Below are 25,505 nucleotides of genomic sequence, written 5' to 3' on the forward strand. Positions count from 1 at the left end.
TTTGTCTATATTGATGTTAAACATGGAACTGCTGTGATGCAAGTCAAATTTGATCTGACCATTAAAGTATTATCGTATTATCGTATCGTATTTCTGCAGGAGATCCACACATAGACAACTCAACATCACAAAGAGGTCAAAAACTTCACAACAGCCCTTTCAATTGGGACAAAATGTATCGACAGTCATTTAAAAATGACCCCTCTCACAACTAAGAAGAAGTTAAGAAAATGGACACTGCAAATATAGCTAGGTAAAATGCCAAGTGGGTACAGCTCATTACAAATGTTAATCTTGGGTTTGCTTTCACTCGATGAAGCTCAGTGCAAGTTCTTTCATGAAGTGCAGGGTCTTTCATGAAGACTTTCACCTTTCCTAGTCGGATTCTCGTCCCCCTAAATCTATCACAGCACGATGGAGTCTAATCGCCAAAGTTTAATATATATTGCCCTTTGTATACACAGCAATAAATATGTTTATCGCACTAAACAAACTTCAACTGTCAATCATTCCAAACACTCTTTAAACCGAGGAGGAGGGGCACACTTAAAATATTGTAACGCAATTTTATCACATTACAAAGTTTGACCCAAAGTTGCTCCCACGCGGATGTTCCCCATGAATTGAATGGTTTTGGAAGAGCAAAGGTGGCAGATAAATTGGCAAGAGCTACAAGTATTGCACATATAGTGTTCGCAATATGATAGCAGAAGAGATAATATGCATATTAGACTGACACAGTGAGTGAAAAGAGGAAGAAAAAGGTTTGATTAGCAGCATTATATTTGTTATTCAGACAACATTTTAGAGGGTTTAATTCCAAATTATGCAAGTTAACTGATGATGGCAGGAAATAGTTCAAATGAATTTTTTTTCCACTTTTTTCCTTATATATTACACCTAAATATGGAAAGGTTATATGTTGTCTCTGAAATACCGAATTTGTTATACCAATTAAAAGAAAAAAGTCCTATCATATAGACTCTTCCTTCCATAAAATATTTGGCAACATTTGCAAAATATTTGGAAACATTCTGAATCATTCGGTACAGCTTTGTATGTGGTTTCACTTACATTCATTCGGTACAGCTTTGTATGTGGTTTCACTTACATTTTCTCTTAACATGGTCTTCAATATTTGAAAGTCAACTACAAGGCAAACATGCCCATTTAAAGACAAATAAAATAAAATGGGAAACTATTATGCAAAACACTCTGTATATATTGATCAGAATGTAGTCATTACCCGTTTAATAAGTGTGATGATGGGGACGATTGAAAACAGAACGAGTAGTGACCCCCGTGTAAAAAGAATGGCCGAAGTTTGTAAACTGGAAGACATTTTGGATATCGTTCATTCTGGCAGTACTATTCCGGGTCATTGGGAAACGATTGTAAACGAAACATTTAAAGTGGTCCTGCAATCTTCATTTTCCGAAACATTCTGTAACATTATCTCAGAAATGAAACAAACATCAAAAGTGTATCATGTGCTCTCATGGTATGCTCTGTTTGTAGATGTAATGCATCTGTGTGTTGAAAACAGCATACACGTGAATATTTTGACTGAAGTGAAAAACTTCCATCACGATATCTCCAGTAATATGGGGAATTCTAAGCTGGAGACTGTCCTGGGGATGCTACAATCACTATAACTATTGATTTTGTGTGTGAAAAAAATTAAAAAAGTGTTTTTTACATCTAAAAACTGTTGTCATCATTATAGCAAGGGGGGCGTGTCTGATACATGTGTATTACAGTCCTTCTTGTTGTGTTTTTCAGTGTTTTCTGTGTGTCTGTACACACAAAGCACACTTCATTATCTACTTTTCAGCTTTTTTAAAAAGAAAAGTGTGTCTTTCGGTAACCTTCTTGAGAGAATTAAGCATAAATCTGTCAAAGATTCTTAACGAAATCTACTGACACAAAGTACTTCATTATCTACTTTTCAGCTTTTATACACAAAGTGTATCTTTCAGTAACTTTCCCAGAGAATTTAAGCATAAATCTGTCAAATGTTCAAAACAGCCTTGTTTCACTGAAATACCCTCAAAATGACAAACTGCCATTATTACGAAATCTCCTCAAACAGAGTACTTTCTACAGATGAAGCCTCCCACTCAACGCAATATGTCCCACCCACTCAGCAAATCATATAAAACTAAGGACGACTGTTAAAAACTAGCCATGGATCTGAGAAAAACCAAGTCTGATGTAGCCTGCCCTTATTATCACCAGGATAACGGATATGGGCTTAATGACTGGATGTTACAAAGTAGGGGAGAGGATGTTCCCGAAGAAGAGCTCTCCTCTATAACATATCCATGTAAGGTCTTTAGGACAAAAGAGGACCATGATAACATGACATATGAAGAATATCTTTCTTTAAAAGATGGTATTATAGATAACCTTTATAGAAACAGTATATCTCATGCCACTCGCCAAGATCGCAAACGACAATTAGCAGAAAAGAATAGAAAAAGTAAAGAAAAACGAAGAAAAAGAAAATGCAACATGAAAAGGAAAAGAGAAATTAAAAGCAAACGCAGAATGCGAATGAAAAGAAAAGGGACCATAGGACGGAAAACTAAAAAGACAAAAAGAAGGAAGGTGAAAAGAAAAAGAAACAAAGTGAAGACATTTAAACTAGAGGATGGTGTTGTAGAGCCATTACAATATTTTAAGTGTGCCCCTCCTCCTCGGTTTAAAGAGTGTTTGGAATGATTGACAGTTGAAGTTTGTTTAGTGCGATAAACATATTTATTGCTGTGTATACAAAGGGCAATATATATTAAACTTTGGCGATTAGACTCCATCGTGCTGTGATAGATTTAGGGGGACGAGAATCCGACTAGGAAAGGTGAAAGTCTTCATGAAAGACCCTGCACTTCATGAAAGAACTTGCACTGAGCTTCATCGAGTGAAAGCAAACCCAAGATTAACATTTGTAATGAGCTGTACCCACTTGGCATTTTACCTAGCTATATTTGCAGTGTCCATTTTCTTAACTTCTTCTTAGTTGTGAGAGGGGTCATTTTTAAATGACTGTCGATACATTTTGTCCCAATTGAAAGGGCTGTTGTGAAGTTTTTGACCTCTTTGTGATGTTGAGTTGTCTATGTGTGGATCTCCTGCAGAAATACGATACGATAATACGATAATACTTTAATGGTCAGATCAAATTTGACTTGCATCACAGCAGTTCCATGTTTAACATCAATATAGACAAATATCAAGACACAATCACTCTGAGGAGTTAAAATGTGATGAGATGTAGATAACATCCATTGGGTGATATTTATTTGTGTATCCCACATAAGCTTTATATATATATATATATATATATAATGTACATCATCATATACTGTACCAATCTTCTCTAAAGTATAGTAATGCTGTAGATACCCTTGATGAAAACATGAGCGATTTTATATGTTAAATGGTTACATTTCAATTGTATTATGTCGATGTTGGAAAATGTAAAGTCTGTATTCGTAGAGTTTGTCTTATTTGCTTTAAAATGACAAATTAACTTATTTTTTGTTATTACATGAGTGTATTTTGTATTCTCTTTTGTTTGGTTGGAGGACAGGGTGATTATTCAAATTTTATTTTGAACTAAAATGTTGGTTAAACGATTACGATACCAAAGATTTCAGAAAATAAAATGATTATTGTGTTGCATTCAACCTGTCACACATCATCATCACATTTACCTGCAGTTGTGTTTTCGTCCTAGCAGGAGGGATTGTAAACCTGATGCCGCTTCTCTACTCACGAATCTCTCACAACAGAACTCAGATAAATCTCCTTTTCCTCTTAGTGTAGTAAATACACACTTTGAATTCATTGCTTGCTATTTCATTTAAACATGAGTTCTTAGCAGCAGTTTGGTCCGCATGCTGGTTGGTTCCGTCTCAGCCGCCGGCTGCTCAGAGTTTGGTTTGGATCAGCTGGTTAGGACTCTGCTCTCTCTTATTCACATGCTCCAGTTTTGATTTGACAGGCCTAATATCTCTGAATAATGCATTTGAAAGCATAGATTTATTTATACTTATCATTTTGTATCTGATAATCGTAATAAAAACAGGAACAACGTATCTATTGTTGTCAAATGTTTTTAAAATTTATGTTTTTTTGTGTTAGATAAAGAAATTCTAGAATGTTTTAGGGAAAAGTTAAGAATTGGACCCCCTGCATATTTCGATGATTATCAGTAAACATTGTGAATAAAAAAAGTTTGGGCTAATTTTGATATTGCCCTATACCTGTTCTATAATATGCACTTAAAATACAAACATTTAAGCAAGCACTTTCCTAATTAACAAGAAAAACAAGGTGACACAATTGCCGATTGCTGAATAAAGAAAAATAAATGGATAAGGGCAGGGAACACTAACACTATCGCACAGATAGTGTTCTAAATATATTTTGATGATTATCAGTAAACATTGTGAATAAAAAAAGTTTGGGCTAATTTTGATATTGCCCTATACCTGTTCTATAATATGCACTTAAAATACATAAATTTAAGCAAGCACTTTCCTAATTAACAAGAAAAACAAGGTGACACAATTGCCGATTGCTGAATAAAGAAAAAATAAATGGATAAGGGCAGGGAACACTAACACTATCTCATAGATAGTGTTCTAAATCTACCTACCTTCCTTGCACTTTTGTGTATAAAAGCTGAAAAAAGTAGATTATGAAGTACTTTGTTTTTAGTAGATGTCGTTAACCCCCTGAGGCAGTCCAAAAACTAAGAATCTGTCTCTTAACCACCATCCCCCGAGAGCCATAACATATTTCAACTCCCTACAGCAGCTGAGGTGTGAACTCCCGTACAGAATGTCAGTCACTGTGTAACACTTTTTTAGTTTTGGTCGATGTGAGTGCTCGTATATCTTGAAATCGTTTTAAAAATGTTGCCAGTTTTTGAATGATTTTAATAGTTTGTTTTACTTTGCATATTTCTGCAGGTCTCCCTTGAAAAAGAGATCTATGATCTCAATGGGACCAATCTGGTTAAATAAAGGTTTTATATTGACTGGCTAATGTGCCATTTTATTTGTGTTTTACAGTTGTATTTGTCTGCCTTTCATGTCTGTGTTTTATATGTTGTAACTTTGTACATGCTGCCCTTCTTGGCCAGGTCACTCTTGGAAAAGAGATTTTAATCTCAATGAGGTTTTTTTTTTACCTGTTAAATAAAGAATATATATATATATATATATATATTAGTGACACTCTGCAGATTTGTGTGCAATTCACATGGAGGTTGAGGCATTTTTCCAAAAATATAATGGAAAAAAAAGCGAGAAAGACAAAAACAAAATACGTTGAAAAGTGGATGAGTATGTCTGTCTCTCGGGGGTTGGTTTGTTAAGAGTCACAGTCTTAAAGAAAATCTGCTCAGAAAAAGTACTTTACTTTCTACCAGTTGTAGAGTTGTCATACATAAAAAACACTATCATAGGTCTAGGATTGTTTTTAGCTGTAAAATACCTCCACTTTTTAGTTTTCAGCGTACGGTTAAATCTTTCTACCATACATGCCTATATGTCAATGGCTGTTATATATATATATATATATAATATTGTATACCGTTTTTTCTTCAACAAGTTTTGAAAAACTTTATTTAAAAGAATTCTTTCCCCGCAGCTGTTAGTGACTTTTTAGGGATCTCGCTGTGTGTTAAAACTATATCAAAAGCTTTTTGGTAACCTTACCCTTCTTTTTCTTTAATGTTTGAGCACAGGTTTTTCTAAATACATTTATGACTGTTAATAAATAATTAAAACCATCATTATATTCGGACAGCGACTGCATATCACAGAGATCTGCTTGAAATTGTTGCAGCGGTCTGAGTACGAAAACTCTGTTTTCTTACAAAATGCACCAGTGTCGACTTGTACAAATGTATATGGTTTATCCTCTGATAAATATTCTCTGACTTTCTATATATATATATTTAAGTATATTACCTACCTACCTCCCTCTGTTTACAACATGTTTGTCTCCATAGGGGGTTTATGTCTTCTCCATAGGGGGTTTGTGGTTTTCCCCCACCCTTATCCTTTAGCAAAAAGGCTGACTTTTTAAAATATCTGTTTTTTATATGCTTTACTTTGATTTGGAGCACCCAACGGATGGCTGTAAGTTGTCACCGGTGTCTCGCTGATTAAATTCATATCAAGACGTCTCTTGGCCATTTTCTCTCGACTTGAAAAATATTTAAGAGTGACTAAAGACGATGGCTTTTTATTTAGACAGAGGGAGAGGGTGAGGGGGAAAGTGTGTGTGTGTGTGTGTGTGTGTGTGTGTGTGTTCCCCCTCCTCCACCATATGTTCTCTCCCCTCATGTCCTGTCATGTCCTGTTTGCAAAAACAGAGAGGTTTAAATATATGTTTTAAAGATGCCTTACTTTTGGGATTAATTTCATGTTATTTGCAAGTATTTGTAAGTTACATTCGATACTGTATACAGGATTAACCACACAGGAAGTGGTAAGGAGGCGGGACATATATCCTAGACATATTAATTGATTGAAAACAACGGCATTTTATTTTTCTCATTTTTTTAATTTTAATTTATTTTTTATTTTTATTTTGAAAACCGGAAGCGGGGGCGGGACATCCGCCGGAAGCGGGGGCGGGACATCCGGTCGAACGAGGCGGGACTTCCGGTCGGTCGAACGAGGCGGGACTTCCGGTTTCAAAATAAAAATAAAAAGGCGGGACTTCCGGTCAAATAAGGCGGGACTTCCGGTCGAAAGGGGCGGGGCGACCTGTCACTTTTTCTGCATACTAATGAGATTGAAGTGGCATTTGTACCACTACTCACAGTTAATAGCAACACATAGTCTTTCAGACATCCGGGCTGAAGTCGAATAGTCCATTTAGCTTAGGAACCTTCCTAAAGGAGTGAAATGACCCGGAAGTCCCTCAGTGGCAGCCATGATAAGTGCCGTTCGAATTCTCTAGAATGATGAGAATGATAGGAAAGGAGGTTTCAAACTTCCTTTATAACCTCCTTTAGCTTAGGAACCACTGGACCTCCCTAACCGACAGGAGAAGCGAAAATGCTGCCCCACAATGCATTGCAGCCGCAGCATTTGCCGTCACTCAACAGTCGGCCGTTCACGGAAACAACCGATTATGACCGAGAAATTATATCATGAAAGTTACGGTGCTTATTAAGCATTTTAAAACATAGGTGGTAAGTTGCCAAAGTGCTTTGTTTTGAACGTTCATCAGTATTATAATCAAAGAGAGAAATATGAACGTTAGTTTTCACTGAAATTATCAAATAAAGTCAACATTTCAGTCTTCACTGAGCTGTGTGGGGTTTGTTCAGCTTCTAAAAGATGTCTGAATGGTGATATACACAGTGATAGATGTGAAGGACTAATGTTTATAATAAATACATTTGTATTGATTTGAAGATCTTTAGTTCATACAATCATACGTCGTATTGGGATCATTGGTATTAATGTGGACCGGAGGGAGAGGGTGACGAGCACAAGTTTCACTTTCCTTTTTTATTTCAATTCCAACTTTGGTCATGAAGAATATGTTTCTCTGTTGTCCACGTTCATAAAGCAAAGCAGCAGCATCAGAGCACGGTGCAGAGTCTCTAGATGAGTTTACAGTAGTCCCTCGTTCTTATTAAACATCCATGTTGTCGTCCGCTGTATAGAAAACTGTGGTTTCCATAGTTTCCCCACAGCAGCAGACGCACACAATGACGTCCGCGGGCGCATCATAAACACGTCAGATAGTGAAAGTGCATTCGGATTCTCTAAAGTACCGCAGTCTCTTCTCCTAAGTCCTTTTGAATTCTCCTATCCACTATCCCTTAACCCCGTGACGTTTCACTCAGAGGTCAAGGAATAGACGATAGGGTTAGAACTTAGGAGCTGATTTTTAAACTATCCGACTGCAGCCCTGGAGAGAGCATCACACACATCACAGACAGCACACATGGGTCCACACGAGGGAGAACCTTTTATCAATGGCCCGGCTGGACAGGTTCTATTGTTTTAAGCACCATTTTAATGTTGTTAGAAAGTGTGCTATATTGCCTGTTGGGTTCTCTGACCACTCCCTTGTGATGTGTGATGTTTTTATTGCCAACATAAAAAGCAAGTCTGCGTATTGGCATTTTAATACTGCTCTGCTTTTAGACACACATTTTAGAGAGGTTTTTATTTATTTTTGGAAAGGTTTTAGAGAAAGGAAGGGGGATTTTAACTCTTTGAAGCAGTGGTGGGATTGTGGGAAAGCCGACATCAAGCAGCGTTGTCTTCAGTACACTCTCAATGTTTCTCGTGATATCACCAAGTCTATGAGAGATCTGGAGATGGAAATAGTGGAACTGCAGAGCTTTGCAGAGTCCACAGGAAATCCAGGTTGTATTGAAGACCTCAAATCTAAAAAAGCCATTTTGGCAGACCTGCTGGGTTCTAGAGCACAGGGGGCGCTGGTCCGGCCCCGATTCCAGAGCGCTTCCATGATGGATTCGCCCACAAAGTACTTCTTCAGTCTGGAGAAGAAGAACGGGCAGGGCAGGCTGATCCACACTCTGAGGTCAGCAGGAGGACAGCAGCTGACGGAGAACAGCCAGATCCGCAGAGAGCGGTGGACTTCTACTGCGACCTCTTCACCAGTGAGTACAGTGAAGACGATGGAGGTTTTAATCTGTTCTGCAGGGGCCTACCAACAGTGTCTGAGGAGACGAACAAAGAGCTGGACGCGCCCCTGACTGAGGAGGAACTGTGTGCAGCACTCAAGAGCATGCAGGGGGGGGAAGGCCCCTGGAATAGATGGCCTCCCCCCAGAGTTCTACAAGACATTTTGGGACTTTTTAAAAGAGGATCTAATGGACCTTTTTAATGAAAGTTGTAATGACTCTTTCCTCCCTCTGAGCTGCAGAAGAGCCGTTTTAACACTCCTTCCGAAAAAAGGTGACCTACAGGAAATAAAGAACTGGAGGCCCGTCTCTCTGCTGTGCACCGACTACAAGCTGCTGTCCAGGGCCCTGTCCTCCAGGCTGAGGAAGGTGATGGACCAGGTGGTAGACCGGACCCAGACATACTGTGTGCCCGGCAGGTCAATTGTTGACAATGTGTCACTAATTCGTGATATTTTGGAAGTCTCTGGTTCTTTGGGTTTCGACACTGGTCTGGTTTCATTAGACCAGGAAAAGGCTTTCGACCGGGTTGAGCACCGTTACCTATGGAAGGTGCTGGAGAGGTTCGGCCTCAGCCCGGGCTTTATCGCCAAGATAAAGGTGATGTATGTGAACATTGAGAGTGTGCTTAAGATAAATGGCGGTCTGTCTAGACCCTTTAATGTGACCAGGGGGATCAGACAAGGCTGCTCGATGTCAGGCATGTTGTACACACTGGCAATAGAACCAATGCTACATAATATCCGCTCTTTTAACGAGGGTCTGGTTTTACCTGGTTTTAATGCACGTTTTATTTTATCGGCCTATGCAGACGACATCATTGTTTTTATAAAAAATCAACAGGATGTTTTAAAGCTAGGGCAGGTGGTGGATACTTTCCAAAAGATCTCCTCTGCAAAGGTCAACTGGGCTAAGAGTGAGGCCCTAGCAGTGGGGGAGTGGACTGGTGGCCTCCCTCAACTCCCAGGTGGGTTGACATGGAAGAGGGGGGGTCTAAGGTATCTGGGGGTCCATCTTGGAGATGAGGTCACACTGGAGAAAAACTGGGAAGGGGTTTTAGAAAAGGTGGAGAGGAAGCTCAACAAGTGGCGCTGGTTGCTTCCCCACATGTCCTACAGAGGCAGGGTGCTAGTCATCAACAACCTGGTAGCATCCAGCCTCTGGCATAAGTTAAAGTGTGTGGAGCCCCCTGCTGGTCTTTTAAAAAAGCTGCAAGGCATTATTTTAAATTTCTTTTGGGACAAGTTGCACTGGGTTCCTCAGTGCATGCTGTACCTGCCAAAGGAAGAAGGGGGGCAAGGGTTGGTGCACCTGGAGAGTCGAGCAGCTGCTTTTAAACTACAGTCTTTACAAAGATACCTGACAGGAAACGATGATGTCGTCTGGGGGCCGGTAGCCAGCACCATTTTAAGGGGGGTAGCAGGCCTGGGTTTGGATGCGTCATTGTTTTTAACAAACTGTGATTTTACTCGTGTGTGTGTTTTGCCTCCGTTTTACAAAGGACTTTTTAAAGTATGGACACTTTTTAAATGGGCCAGAGTGGGTCCCGCAGCATCTCTGTTCTGGCTCCTGGAAGAGCCTCTGGTGTGGGGGGCCCGGCTGGACGTCCAGGACGGCAGCAGACCTGCACTCACTGAGAGGCTTCAGTCCGTTGGGGTCGTGAAGCTGAGGAACATCGTGGATGCTGCAGGTCCTGGACTCCACAACACCGAGGCCGTGGCCTCTCTGCTCGGCCTGAAGTCGGCCCGCCACACCAGAACCATCCTGATCGAGTGGGTTCAAAGGCTATCTGACGATGAGATGGAGATGCTGCGGGAGTATTCCAACAGAAAGGAAACCCCTGACGAAGGGGACCCTTTTCCGGACATTGGGATTTTAGCAGACCAGGATGGACTCAAATACAGACTCCATGCGGACTTCCACATGCTGAATGGGAAAGGTTTTTATAGACTCTGCACTCTGGCCCTGAACAAGCAGAAGCTAAGCGAGAGGAGAGACACGGTGTGGAAACAGAGGCTTAACGGCCCGGGGGCGTTTGAACCAGTGTGGAGGCTCTTCTACAAACCTCCACTGAACAAGCGGTCAGGAGACCTGCAGTGGAGGATCCTCCACGGGGCCCTGGGCGTTAACGCCTTTGTGTCGAAGATAAACCCCACCGTGTCCTCCGAGTGTCCGTTCTGCACTCACAGAGAGACAATCACTCACTGTGTTTTTAGACTGTGGGGAGGTTTCTACAGAGACTGCTTTTATTTGTGGTGCTGGCTACAAGAAGCAGAATGCAGGGAAGTGGGAACTGTTGAATTTTATTGTGGGGCAGGCAAAAATATCGATCTACAAAAGCAGGAAAAACAAAATAAACAGTACAGCCGGTCAGCAGCTCAATCACATGTTTTTATCTTTGGTAAAGGCACGAGTGAGCGTAGATTTTAGGTTTCACTGTCTGATGAGAAGCATGGAAGAGTTCTTAACCCCTGTGTGCTCTGTGGTGGGGGAGGAGCTCACTTTTAACTCTGTCTTTGTGTAAGGAAAACAATGGAATTTCTCTCTCAATGTAAATAAGCGGACATTTTAGTTTGTTGAAATTCTAAATAAAAGTGTTTTCAAAAATCAAAAATCAATCTCTCTCTCTCAAATCAACCTAGCTTACATTCGCTACCTACAGTATCTACCTAGTTTATCATAGCTACCCATTTAACAAGTTATCCAGTGAACGTTAGCTATTTATCTACCTAGTTAGCTAGCTTATCATAGCTTCCCATTTAACAAGTTATCCAGTGAACGTTAGCTATTTATCTACCTAGTTAGCTAGCTTATCATAGCTACCCATTTAACAAGTTATCCAGTGAAGGTTAGCTATCTTATCATAGCTACCCATTTAACAAGTTATCTAGAAAATGTTAGTTATCAAACTAGCTTATGCTAAATAGGCTCTTGTAATGTAAATATTAATTATTATTTAACCCCCTATGGTTAGTCTAACAATTTTTGAATAAAGTAATCACTTATTGGTCATCAACATGGTCAATTTCTCACCTACAAAAACGTACTAACAGTTCATTTAAACGTTTTAAAACTCTTGGCAAGTATCGGTTGATAAGGGAGACGAACCGGAATTACTGAGACATTAAATGGCAATGGAGCCGCTGAAGCATAAGTTGAATACGTTGCTTCAGATTTGTTCAAACATGGTGATCAAACCTCTAGTCTGTAAATATGTGCGTTATATAAAGTAATGTAGCTGCAGCATATAAGAGCTTGTGATTTCTCTTTGTTTCCTACCTGATGCTCTCTGACTGGGTGTTATTTTCCCCATAATGACTCATTATGGAGAGGGAGAGAGTCTGGATTCTGATTTTAAAAAATGAAAAAAAGTTTAAATCTAAAAAAAGTAACAACATTCTGAAAAAGTGGAATATTAGAAAAAATAATGTTTTTTGCAAATTGTAGGAAATTATGTAAAAAAAAAAATCTACAAAATGTCAAAATTCATAAAAAAAAAAATCCTGACTATTTTTGTCTATTGTTTTTACTTGTTTTATGGTTTGTGAAAAAAGTCGGAATTCTGGAAATAAGTCAGACAAAAGGCAGAGTACTGAAAGTCACATTTCTGAGAAAATAGTGAGGAATTTATTCTCAGAACTACAAAAAATAATGTCAAAATGGTGACTTCTTCAGCTGTTCTATTAACCATAATCCCATCTAAATTAGCATAGGTAACCGGACATCAATTAAACGAATGTAAAAACAGATAGATTGAATAAATAACTAAACACGCTGAGAAAAATAGTGGGTTTTGCACACTAAAGCCTTAAAACGTCTCAGTAACTTCTCATAATATTTAAGAATAATTCAGATTGCTTGTATGGTGTTGCCTGTGACTGTGATGCTTTATGAAATGTTGTTTGAATTTGTCAGAGAAACAAAGACCGAGCAGCTGGAGGCGGACGCAGCTGTGCTTTCAGAGAAAACTCCCACCTCAACACTTAAAGTACAAACTTCCACAGGCTCGGTTTCTCCTTGTTTCCTGGATCTCTCTTTCCTCACAGATATAACTGGCTCTGCAGATGGTGAGGAGTCACAGAGAGATATTTACAGAGACACACGTATTCTCCAGCTCCCTGGGATCAAAGCACCAGTGATTCAACGGGAGAACGCTTTCTAACGCACAGAGAGACCCTACATACTGATATACACCTGGACATCAGCAGGAGAGGACTCTTTAAAGTAGAGACACTACATACTGATATACACCTGAACATCCTCAGGATAGGACTCTTTAAATATCATTGCTGAAGCTACCAAGTGGATCTGAAAAATCACTCTGTGTCGGGTTTACAGAAACAGAATGAGAACCAGGTTTATCACCACGGTTTACACGTACAAGGGTGTCATGGTGCATAAAAACAATAATTAAAAACACAGCTGGAATGGAAGGAATAAAATATGGAATGCAAATCAGCTGTACTACAAAATATTGTTGTGCATTGTGTGCTGTAACAGTTCGGAAGATTTAGCAGCCAGATATATATTGCACACTTATTAATGGCATATACAATGGGGCTAAAAAGTATTTAGACAGCCACCAATTGTGCAAGTTCTCCCACTTAAAAAGATGAGAGGCCTGTAATGTTCATCCTAGGTACACTTCAACTATGAGAGACAGAATGGGGGGAGAGAATCCAGGAAATCACATTGTAGGATTTTTAATGAATTAATTGGTATATTCCTCGGTAAAATAAGTATTTGGTCACCTCCAAACAAACAAGATTTCTGGCTCTGTAACTTCGTCTTTAAGAGCCTCCTCTGTCCTCCACTTGTTAACTGTATTAATGGCACCTGTTTGAACTCGTTATCAGTATAAAAGACACCTGCCCACAATCTCAAACAGTCACACTCCAAACTCCACTATGGCCAAGACCAAAGAGCTGTCAAAGGACACCAGAAACACTTGGTGGCTGACTAAATACTTTTTTGCGCCACTCAATCAATCAATGTTTATTTATATAGCCCAATATCACAAATGTTACATTTGCTTTGTGGTCTTCACAGTGTGTACAGAATATCAGTATGACAATACGACACCCTCTGTCCTTAGACCCTCACATCGTCCGAAGAAAACCCAGTTTAATGCCATCTGTATGCCATCTGCTGAAAAGAAGAGGTATCGCTCTGTTGGCGTTGGTTAGACAACAAAGACAGAGTGAAGCCCTCATTTCATAAACAATCTTTGAGTACAGACACCGTCCTGCAGAGAGCACACAACCCAACAGCACGTTGTTGGTCCAGCATCACTTTACAAAACGTTTGCATTAAGACACTAAGACTAGCTGGTCCCTTGCAAAGGTGAGTCCACCTTAAATGAGCAGTGGGTGATCAGCAGGTGAAAGGCAGGACACGGGAACTTGGTCCTGAGGAGATGTAACAATTATTAAACGAGAAATAGCCTAATCAAGGGGTCAAAAAAATGAACATTTGTGATTATTAGTGAATCGCTTGCAGGTGGGGTGGGCCACATGTAGTGGCATTAGGTCATCAGGACACAAAATAGACAAAAGTATTCCCTTACAGTTACAGAAGCAGCTGAAGACCAACGCACTTGTGTCTTTTGAAACGATTATGCCATTTTAATCTTTTGTCACAAACATTGCAGCTCTATTTTTCCTCTCCTGTGTGGACTCTCATGTGTTTCTTTAAACTTTCACTATGTGAAAAAGCTTTCTTACAGACTGAGCAGCTGAATGGTTTCTCTCCTGTGTGGACTCTCATGTGTTTCTTTAAACTTCCATTCAGTGAAAAAGCTTTCTTACAGACTGAGCAGCTGTGTGGTTTCTCTCCTGTGTGGACTCTCATGTGTTTCTTTAAACTTCCATTCAGTGAAAAAGCTTTCTTACAGACTGAGCAGCTGTGTGGTTTCTCTCCTGTGTGGACTCTCATGTGTTCCTTTAAATGTCCATTATGTGAAAAAGCTTTCTTACAGACTGAGCAGCTGAATGGTTTCTCTCCTGTGTGGACTCTCATGTGTGTCTTTAAACTTTCACTATGTGAAAAAGCTTTCTTACAGACTGTACAGCTGTATGGTTTCTCTCCTGTGTGGACTCTCATGTGTGTCTTTAAACTTTCACTATGTGAAAAAGCTTTCTTACAGACTGAGCAGCTGAATGGTTTCTCTCTTGTGTGGACTCTCATGTGTTTCTTTAAACTTCCACTATGTAAAAAAGCTTTCTTACAGACTGTACAGCTGAATGGTTTCTCTCCTGTATGAATTCTCATGTGTTCCTTTAAATATCCTCTCTGTGAAAAAGCTTTCTCACAAACTGAGCAGCTGAATGGTTTCTCTCCTGTGTGGCCTCTCATGTGTTTCTTTAAACTTCCACTATGTAAAAAAGCTTTCTTACAGACTGTACAGCTGAATGGTTTCTCTCCTGTGTGGCCTCTCATGTGTTTCTTTAAACTTCCACTCCGTGCAAAAGCTTTCTTACATACTGTACAGCTGAATGGTTTCTCTCCTGTGTGGACTCTCCTGTGTGTCTTTAAACTTTCACTCCGTGCAAAAGCTTTCTTACAGACTGTACAGCTGAATGGTTTGTCTCCTGTATGGATTCTCATGTGTTCCTTTAAATGTCCTCTCTGTGAAAAAGCTTTCTCACAAACTGAGCAGCTGAATGGTTTCTCTCCCGTGTGGACTTTCATGTGTTCCTTTAAATGTCCACTCTGTGAAAAAGCTTTCTCACAAACTGAGCAGCTGAATGGTTTATTTTCAGCACTACGTCGTGGATCACTGACAGATTCATGTCTAATTTCCAATGAGTTTGAGCCTGAGGCAGGTTCTCTGGTCTCCTTCCAATCGGCACTGTCTTCAGTGTCAGGTTCAGAAGAGTCTCCAGTGTGGTCCTCAGTCTCAGGTTGTAAACTGCTCTCTGGATCTGAGTTCCTGGCTGGTTCTGGTCCTCCACAGTCATCTCCATCAGCTTCTGTTTCCAGGTGTTCAGTTTGTCTTTGATGAGGCAGAGAGGACTGAGGTTTCTCTTCATCATCTTCACTCTTCACAGGGACAGGAGTGAAGATGAACTCAATGATATCAGCCTCCTCCAGCCCTTGAAGCTGCTCTCCCTCCGTACTGATCCTGAGTTCCTCCTGTTCCTGCTTAATGTGTGGGGGGGGCTCTGGGTCCTCCTGGTCCAGACTGGAGCTCCACTCCTGCTGGTCAGGGAGAAGCTCTTCTTTAACCACCACCAGCTGCTGGACATCTGCAGGAAACAGGAAACACAGAGTCAGAACAAACTGCTAGCATTTAAAAATATCATCACCATTACAATAGGAGACATTTTGCAGCCCTAATTAATGCCTTTGTTTTTATATGTTCACATTATCTTTCTTAGTCACACCTATTGTGTATTTCTGTTGGCTCAAGTCACCTCATGTAGACCAGCCAGGGTGGGAATTTCACGACAGCCCTGCCCTTTGGCCGTGATGCCCTGTGAAAAAAAATGCAATTCACGGCCAAAGTGGCCTTTGTGCCCCTGTCAAAAATTCCAGTGTAAATAACGCCAGTGAAGTTAGACTAGTGCGCACAGTAGTAGTCCCGTGCCTGTGGATCAGAGCGATTGCTCTGCTGTGATTGTTCCGTCAGACATGCCGTGTAAACAACGCGAGTGAAGTCATATTAGTGCGCGCAGTCAGACATGCCTGTAGGTGCCCGACAGCCTCCTCCTCAGCCGCGGGAGCAAGAGAAGCACAGGTAAGCAAGCGGACCAAGCTGTTTTGATATGATGTGGTAGTATTTTAAAGGAATGAACATTTACGTGTTTATAGAAAGTACTATTGATAGGTAATTACCATTGTATTAGCCTATTTAAAGTCGACTCGTTAGTACATTTTGTCATGAAAACTAGCGATAGCTAGCTAGCTAGTTTGGATAGTGCTAACGTCTTCCCTTCAAGGGGTCTACATCTAGTGTTGCTTCTACAAGCTAGCAGATAGCTGTCACCTTTGAATCTAGTATTTTTCTTGCTAAGCGGTTTTGATATAATACATGACTGACTTATGTGGTTTATGGCTGAACTTAACGTATACGTTTAAGAAACACTATTGCTATTCATTCAGCCATTTGTAAAACGACTGGCGTTGACGTTAGTGCTACACTTTTCCGTCATGTTGATTGACTAGCGATAGCTGGTGAGCCATCATCACTAGTTAGGAGGATACGTCTCTCTTTGAAGGAATTGTAGGGGTTACTTTTGGAATCCTTCTCATATGATTTTCTGGGCTTTTTGAACTAAAATTCTGACATTTCTGTGAGATGATGCATAATGTTTCAGTTTATCCTATACTTAAGTTGTGGGTTTTTGCTGGAATCATGTGGGTGATTCAAACTCTGAAATAGCAGCTTGATTCACACTTGATCAAATGTAAAACAGCGCTGATGTAATCCAAGTATTTAGAATACGGTAATTAGATGGAGTAATGTAACGGAATATGTCACAAATGACATTTTAGAGCATGTATTCTGTAACTGAATACATTTTAAAAGTACAACCAGTAAAACCAGCGTAATTTAACCAAACGGCCTTTGTGCCCTGTCATGTGGCCTTTGTGCCCTTGAAAAAAAATGTGAACGGGAAGGCCAAATGGCCTTGCCCCTAAAATGACGAAATTCCAAGCCTGAGCCCAGCCCCTTTCCACTTCCAGTTAAAAATGAAAAAGGGTTTTTTCTTCTGGCGTAGCTGCAATGTAAACAAGGAATTGTATTTGGGATTAACGACTGAAGAAATCGCTGCATGTCTTCGGATTACATCTCTGGACTTGAGGGGTGTGCTCTAGGTCGTTACCATCGTAAAATAGAGCTGTGTGGGTTGTCGGATTGCCCTTACAGACTGCCTGCAGATGTATGGAAAAACGACCCTCGAAAGTGGCCTTTGGTCGATTTTGGCAGCATCTACGTCTATCTTCTGGAAACACCAGGTGAATACCCCACTTGTCACAATAATATTATCATGCCATTGCATATATGTGGTATTTTAGAGTTGACTAGATATTGATTAAGGCAATAGACTATGATATTCAGTACGGGAAGCTTAGCAACACCAAGACTGTTACAGGATTTTTATTTTGGAAAGTATTTTTTCTTACTTCTCACCTTTTTTATTATATTTTATTATATCATAACTTAGTACTTTTTTCTTAACATAGGTAACATTAAGCTGTCTGTGGCTCTTTCCTGCTGTAACGATGCAAATGTCCCCTCTGTGGGACTAATAAAGGTATTCTGATTCTGACTAGTCCATACAGGCCCTGGACTAGTCAGAATCAGAAAATTATACGTTCAGGGTAATCAACAGTTAAAAATATACTGTTCAAATTATTATTTGTTTTAAAGGATCTTTTCAAAGTCAATGAATAATCGTATTTAATAATCGTGATATCAATAATTGACCCAAATAATCGTGATTATGATTGTCGCCATAGTCGCACAGCCCTAATACAAAATATAACATGGTCAACTCTAAATGTAAGCATGTGAACTAGCAACCACACCTACAAATGCATTCCTTGTATACAATCCCACCCCCAAGGTTAGTCAAAATTGCACATACCCCAACTATCTTATCTGCACTTGATTTGTCTACCTGATCTGCCTCGTCCTTCAGAGATTTAATATGTCGAATCGGCAAAGTGCCTTGCAAAATAACAAAACGGTTTTTCATTAGGCCAATCACACGCTCAATATTAATTCTAACCGATGACAATTTCCTAGAGGATTCAAGGTCTTTGGCTGGTAATTGACTCTGCCCTTTAGTGAATACTGGTGTGAGCAGCTCTACACCAGCAATACCCGCAAACTCTTCCTTCATCGTAAACCCCCTATCCGCTAGAACTTGGTCACCTGGGTGATGGTCACATTTAGTCAAGAATCCGCTTTGATGTACTATTTCCACATCGCTCACCCTCCCACCCCAGGCATCAGACAGAAAACAAATGGCACCAAGTGGGTTACATCCAATAAGAAACGTCATAGTGGTGTGACGCTTATAATTTGACCAGACTTTGGCACGAGCTTTAAGGTTCTCTGGAGATTCAATGAACACTTCAAAACAATCTATGATACGAGTCAGTCTAGGTACAGAGCCTTGAATGCAGGTGGCATATTAGAAAATATGCGCTCCCTCTCTGGCCAACTAACAACACGCTTCAGTTTCACAAAGGCTACATCCATCCACTTCCAAAAATGATCTATGAGCGTGCTCTGAGGGATGCCTACCTGGTCTGCCAAATACTCAAACTTCATGCCATGTTTCAACTTAACCATCATATAAAAAAACTGATCAATTAGGGGATGGATGGGGTAGCTTTGCATGTCATCGAAACTAGCAAGAGTTGAAAAGTGGATAGAAAAATGAGCCAAGTTAGTAATACTGACACTTCTCATTGTTGTCAGCAACAGTGTTCGAAGACAGCCGGAGAGAGTTGAGGGTGGCCCTAGCATGGTCCCTCTCAGCAAGAGCAGCATCTCTTTCCGCCCTGAGTGCAGAGATCTCATCAAAGAGCATCCGTTGAGTCACGGAAGGTGGAGACACTGAACTGGTCGACGGTGGAGGCGAATCAGGAGTAGGTTGATGCTGTGGAGGTTCGGAGGCCACTCTGCACTTCTTTGCTGAGGGCCCATTTTCTTTGCCAAGCATCTTCTTGCCATGACGAGACATAGCATTCCAGAACCTAATACACAAACATTACATATACCAGGGGTTAGGGCTAGGGATGTAACGATATACCGAATATCGCGGTAAATAAATGTCCCAATACCGTCATGAGACTGACAAAATCTACCGCGATATTTTTATAAATATTTTTTTTTTTAACATTTTGTTTTGTTTTAAACCTTTATTGAATCAGACGGTCCCATTGAGATCATCGATCTCTTTTTCAAGAGAGACCTGTCCAACATGGCAGCAAGTAGGTTACAACATGAACATAAAACAACAGAACACAAAAGGACATGGTATTTACAGGGCTACATGTACACACCTAGAGACATTGACAAGTACCAACAGGATATTTATATCTCTGTCAATAAGCCTCACCTTCTTGGCAAACACTGTGTTGTGTTTGAAGTGGTGGAAAGACAATGCACAGTTTGACCCACTGCTGTCACCCATGGCCAAAGCATATCTCTCCGTCCCACTGACGTGGCGTTAGACTTTTTCGCTGTCCGTCATTTTGACAGACAGGATCGTAAAATATCCGTCATAATCCCTTATTACCCGTCGGGTCTGAACAGAGAGAGTCAACGTTGAACTGTCAACGTGGGGGGGGGGCGGTGTTATGCCGTGTGTGCATGCACCTCGCGGGAGCGCGCACAGCGTAAAGCAAAACCTCCCAGACATGTATTGATCTGTACACAAAGTACAGTTTGGAAGCTATATCATTTCCTTTTGGAGGGCATGCATACCACGGCATAACACCAGAGCCTCGCTGCGGGGAAACGTTGGCGCTGTTTCGAGTTTGTTCTAATCTGTCAAAATGACAGATTGCTTTCAGATTTTTCTGTCATTGTTCAATAAGATATTCGGTTAACGCGACCACTGCTGTCCCAGCAACATCAGTACCGAGCGAGAGAGTTCTTTCCAGAGCAGGGGATATTGTAAATGCCCAAACATCCCAGATTATAAATACCTGGAAATGTGGACATTCTCATATTCCTAAAAACCTGTCTGATGATGCCGAGTGAGTGACTTAGTGAGTTTGAGTTGAGTTACTTGAAAAACTAAAGTGAAACTTGATTTATTTTATTGCAGGGTCTGATTATTAAATGTTTATTTGTGAGATGCAGTGGCACAAAGAAAATGCCTACTTTGTTTGGTAGTACTATAGGTACAAAAACACTGGTTCTCTTGTTCCAGTCTGTTACTGTCAAATACTGCTATCCTACTAACATGCTGTACAAATCAGATTTATTATGTAATAAAGACACATTTTCCGAGTAAAAAACATTTTTAGTGAAAAAAAAAATGTGATATTCAATATCGCGATAAATACCGTACCGTGTTTGTTATCGCGATATTATCGTACAGTGAGTTTTTGGTATCGTTACATCCCTAGTTAGGGCTGTGCGATTATGGCAAAAATCATAATCACGATTATTTGGGTCAATAATTGATGTCACGATTATTAAATACGATTATTCATTGACTTGAAAAAATCCATTTATTGAACTTTAAAACAAATACAAATAATAATTTGAACAGTATCTTTTTAACTGTTGTTTACCCTGAACGTATAATTCAACTGAAAAACCAATACAAACATAAATTAAATAAATGATACATTTATATTTATATTCGGGCCGGGACTTTAACGCGTTAATTAAGATTAATTAATTACACAAAAATTAACGCGTTAAAAAAATTAACGCATTTTAATCGCACTTATTTTTGCACAGCGGAACGTTTCTCACTGGATGAGTTTCAGGCGTACCGATTATACTGGGGCACCAACTAACGTTCATGACTTCAGCATGGGACTTCAAACAACAACAAACCACGGTGAACAATAGTCAAACATGAACGAACAAGCTGATGAGACCGCTTTGGTCTGGTTTCAGGGCCAGGATAAGTAAGTCCACGTCTGAGAAAATAACCAACTCCCTGGCTAACTGGATTGCACTCGAGGGCTCGACATTAAGGAATGCCCGATGGCCCGAGGCCATCTAGCATTTAGCTCGGGCAATGAAGCCTCACCTGCTGGTTGCCCGATCGGGCAATCTATTATGCCAGTATCATGCAGCTCGCGGATCCAGTAATGAGTGACCCGACAGTAAAACTAAACATCTCTATAACTCGTTTAGCTAGTTTGAGAAGTAATTAAAATAGCTACGTGTGATATTCTAACCTGAAGTGTGTGTTTTGTTCCGCTCACCGCTGCATGTGGTTATCATGCAGAGCTGCGTGTCGAGTCTCGACTCGTCAGCAGCAGCTGATCTCTCTCTCCCGTCAGATTAGACTTCACTCGCGTTTATGTCCATATCGATCAGATCCAGCTAGTTCTAGCTAATGATATGACTACCTGCTTATTAAAAGACAACTACACAATAAGTGTCACTAAGCAACTGGATGAGGCCACAAAGTATAGCGCAGCATTATGCATTTGTTTACATGCCCACCGGAACCCCGAGGCATTACCAACAGATCAACGCACAATCAACCCATACAGGACATCTCTTTCTCCACATTACGTGTTAGACATTAGAGTTGACTATTCTTGTCTGTCACATACTCTTCGTGTCTGTCACATAAGTGGCGCAACTGAAGCGGATGAGGAGGCCAACTTACAATAGTTAACATTACAAACATTTTTAACAGGGCCATAATAGTGTAAATAATGTTTGTTTTGGCAGTTATAACTGAATGTAATGTTTTCTACTTTTTTCCATCTGGGAAGGCATTTGCCTTCATCAGATGGAAAGTGTCTTGACCAACAACTTAAGTATTTCTTATAGCTATGCAGGGCATGCAAGCGAGCAAACACAAACAAGAACAAACAAGTGAAATGAAGAATACAATTGAAATTGTACAATAGAATATTGTGGTGGTTCATCTTATAATTCAGTCTAGAGAATGCACCAGACAGCATCTAAGACCTGCAAAAATCAAAATGTCTAGGGGGACGGAGGCCCCCCAAACCCTTCGTGCCATTTCGTCCGCGTGCATTTTTCAGGGCAATCTCTATTGGGCTCAGGGCCATCTGTAAATTAGCTTAGCTGGCCCACAGGGCTAATCCTTAATGTCATGCACTTGGGCTGTAGACCACTTGGAGTAAAATCCATGTGAAAATTGCTTCTCACTGTTCTCAGGTCAAATATGTATATTTGATTAAAAATGCGATTAATTTCGATTAATTAATTACAAAGCCTCTAATTAATTAGATTGATTTTTTTAATCGAGTCCCGGCTCTAATTTATATATATAATTTATATTAAAATACGATTAATTGCACAGCCCTACCAGGGGTGATAACTAACACCTACCCACAGCTGGTATGTTATTGTAAAATTGTACTTCCCATCCATCACAACAGTATTACAGTGTTCGATTTAGGCCAGGCATATCATCAGTATATACATGAATTTTCGCAAACCTTCTCAGTTTCTGGCACTCGTCAGCTGTTGGTAGTTTCCCAGGCGTAGCAAATTTGGTCGGGATGTAATCTGGATGGCCGGGCTCCTTGGAAGGCTGCCCTGAAAAACAGATCAGAGAACTTGGAGTCATGCATGTCAGCGTGCCTCCTCCAGTCTAAAGTAAGATCAGTGTCATCAGGGAGGTGCTATATACAGATATATCACCTCCCTGATGTCATCAATGAGGTGCTACACATTCCCTGATCCTAGTATCCCCGACAGCTAACTCAAGTATTATAATTTATTGATACATTTATTTCGAACAAGTAAAATAAATAATTTACAAAACAGAACAAATGTTGTAGTGCATAGTCATGCGAGAGAAATTAAAACAAAACAAAAAATTACATTTACAACAATGCATTTGCAACATCAACAGTGCCATGTCTCGTGTTCGAAAAGGAGTGAGAAGAAGTATAACTTATTTAATCTCACCCCCTTATCCCTAAATGATTTATTTATAATCTATGATCTGCAATAATTATAATTATTATTCTTGTCATTATTGATCTGCTTTACCTGTTGATTGATTGATTGATTGATTGATTGATTGATTGATTGATTGATTGATATATATATATATACATATGCACACCTACATACTCACACATAAACACATAGTCAAACACCTTCCCTATCCCTGTACCTCGAGAAAATAATTTCTCTGTATTTCCTCTTGAACTGGTTAATGTCCGGACATCGCTTTAGCTCCACATTCACACATTAATGACTTGTCATAGCTGATGTGTGGCTCAGTTTACTCTGTGAAAGATGGACAAGTAGCAGGGAGTATGTACATTGTCATTGGTAGATAGGAACTACAATGTTGGGGCTGACTAGACCAACCATGATGCTATGCTACCATGCTATGATTCTGCTGTAGAGGAAGGTAAACAGTAGTTTGGTCCAGTCCGGGCTAGGGGCGGACATCAGATTAATCATAAACATAGTAGTTGTTCTGAAATACAAGTTCAATTTACCAGAAATGAAGTGTGCCGAGCAGATGTACACATATTGCACGGTGTCCTTGGGTTTCCACGGCTTGTGAGTGATGGCATCGACTCGAGCGCAAGCTCTCGCCCACTGGGCCCTCCGTCCTGGCTGTTTTTCGTGACTGGGGAACTTGAAGAAAGAAAACTTGGATTTTTCATCACTATTTATCATCAAATCATGATTTCTACAAGTCCCAGCACTACACCACTTCACCATCTTCAAAGTATTGTCTCTAACAAGCCTGCTTGCACCATGGATGTATAATAAGAACTGGATACAGCGTGTGAGGCGGGGCCTCATTCATTCCTATGAGAGTTGCTCATGAGCGCATGATGATAAAATGGCCCAACTTTTGAGAGAGTGAAACGTCACAGATTACCCGGCATGCCTCAGAAGTACCCGTATGTGCGTTCATAGCGCTTGCGCAACTTTAACCAACATGCTCGTTCACATCAAGCACGTCAATTTGCGTACACGTAACAGCACCGTGCGTTCATGATATGCAATAAACTTGTTAGTGCAATAAGAAGCTACAGGAACGTTAATCTACGTCGGTAATATTAACTTTATTTAATACAACATTTACGGTACAAGATTTACATCATACAGCCCAAGTAGTATAATATTTTACAAATGATGAATTACAGCAAACATGTGCAATATATCCATTATTACAGCTCCGTGGGCTGGCAGTAAGGCAGCGTTTCTCAAAGTGTGGGGCGCAGAGATGTGATAGGTGGGTCGCGAATGGACTTGATGAACGGGAGATTCTTTTTTTTTATTTAAAAAAAAAATGTTTTGGACCCCAGGCCGGAATCGAACCTGGGTCCTCTCGGGCGGTAGTGGATTATTACAGCCGGAGACTCGCAACGGCGGTGGACTTTCACAGCACCGCTGCACCGGACCTGCCGGAGCCGCCAGAGCCTCGCAACGGCGGGGGTTTGCGGTGGCGGATGCGGTACCGGCACAGCGGCGCTGTGAAAGTCCACGGCCCACCTATGCCAGAGCCAGCGGCCCACCAACGGCAGCGGCCCAACGGGAAAAGTCCCGAATCTTCCGATGGCCAATCCGAGCCCCCACACACACACACACACACACACACACACACACACACACACACACACACACACACACACACACACACACACACACACACACACACACACACACACACACACACACACACACACACACACACACACACACACACACACACACACACACACACACACACACACACACACACACACACACACACACACACACACACACACACACACACACACACACACACACACACACACACACACACACACACACACAACTGAAACCAAAGTCATTTGCAGACATATGTGTACATCTCTCATACACACATGTGAAACGCTCTCACACACACACAGACACAACCACGTTGCAGTCGGGAGGAAAAGCAATGTGGAGCGGCACCTCACCACTTCATAAGGAGTTTAACCGCGACACTTTTCGAAATCCCGTTTGTGTCCCCCCGCTTTACAAAGAGGCCTATGTTTATTATTATCTTTTAAGGCAAGCCATCATCACCACGGAGAAGCACACAGCCTCTGTGAGCGAGCGAGACAGCGGGAGAGAGAGAAAACACACCTTTATCTATTTAATATAGCCTAGTTGTAC

At 40.7% G+C, this 25,505-nt stretch overlaps 1 protein-coding gene across 1 annotated transcript; it reads right to left on the minus strand.

Annotated features, from left to right (window-relative positions):
- Positions 1–13,816: 13,816 nt before the first annotated feature.
- On the minus strand, positions 13,817–24,093 carry LOC117452659 (zinc finger protein ZFP2-like). The gene is made up of 4 exons (XM_071204447.1): positions 23,843–24,093; positions 22,823–22,922; positions 19,110–19,405; positions 13,817–15,939 (listed from the first exon to the last, which is right to left on the minus strand). The coding sequence occupies exons 1-4, from the start codon at positions 24,069–24,071 to the stop codon at positions 14,345–14,347; spliced, it is 2,220 nt and encodes a 739-aa protein (XP_071060548.1). The 5' UTR covers positions 24,072–24,093; the 3' UTR covers positions 13,817–14,344.
- Positions 24,094–25,505: the final 1,412 nt, after the last annotated feature.

This window comes from Pseudochaenichthys georgianus, chromosome 9 (genome assembly GCF_902827115.2).
Source record: "Pseudochaenichthys georgianus chromosome 9, fPseGeo1.2, whole genome shotgun sequence".
Lineage (NCBI taxonomy): Eukaryota > Metazoa > Chordata > Actinopteri > Perciformes > Channichthyidae > Pseudochaenichthys > Pseudochaenichthys georgianus.

What these genes read in the sequence shown, in the direction of transcription:
- LOC117452659 (XM_071204447.1), bottom strand. Translation starts at nt 24,071, where the DNA reads ATGGTGAAGTGGTGTAGTGCTGGGACTTGTAGAAATCATGATTTGATG. An exon ending in GAGTGCCAGAAACTGAGAAG is followed by an intron (nt 19,406 to 22,822) that starts GTTTGCGAAAAT and finishes TTTGTGTATTAG; the next exon opens with GTTCTGGAATGCTATGTCTC. An exon ending in TGCTGACAACAATGAGAAGT is followed by an intron (nt 15,940 to 19,109) that starts GTCAGTATTACT and finishes TGTTTCCTGCAG; the next exon opens with ATGTCCAGCAGCTGGTGGTG.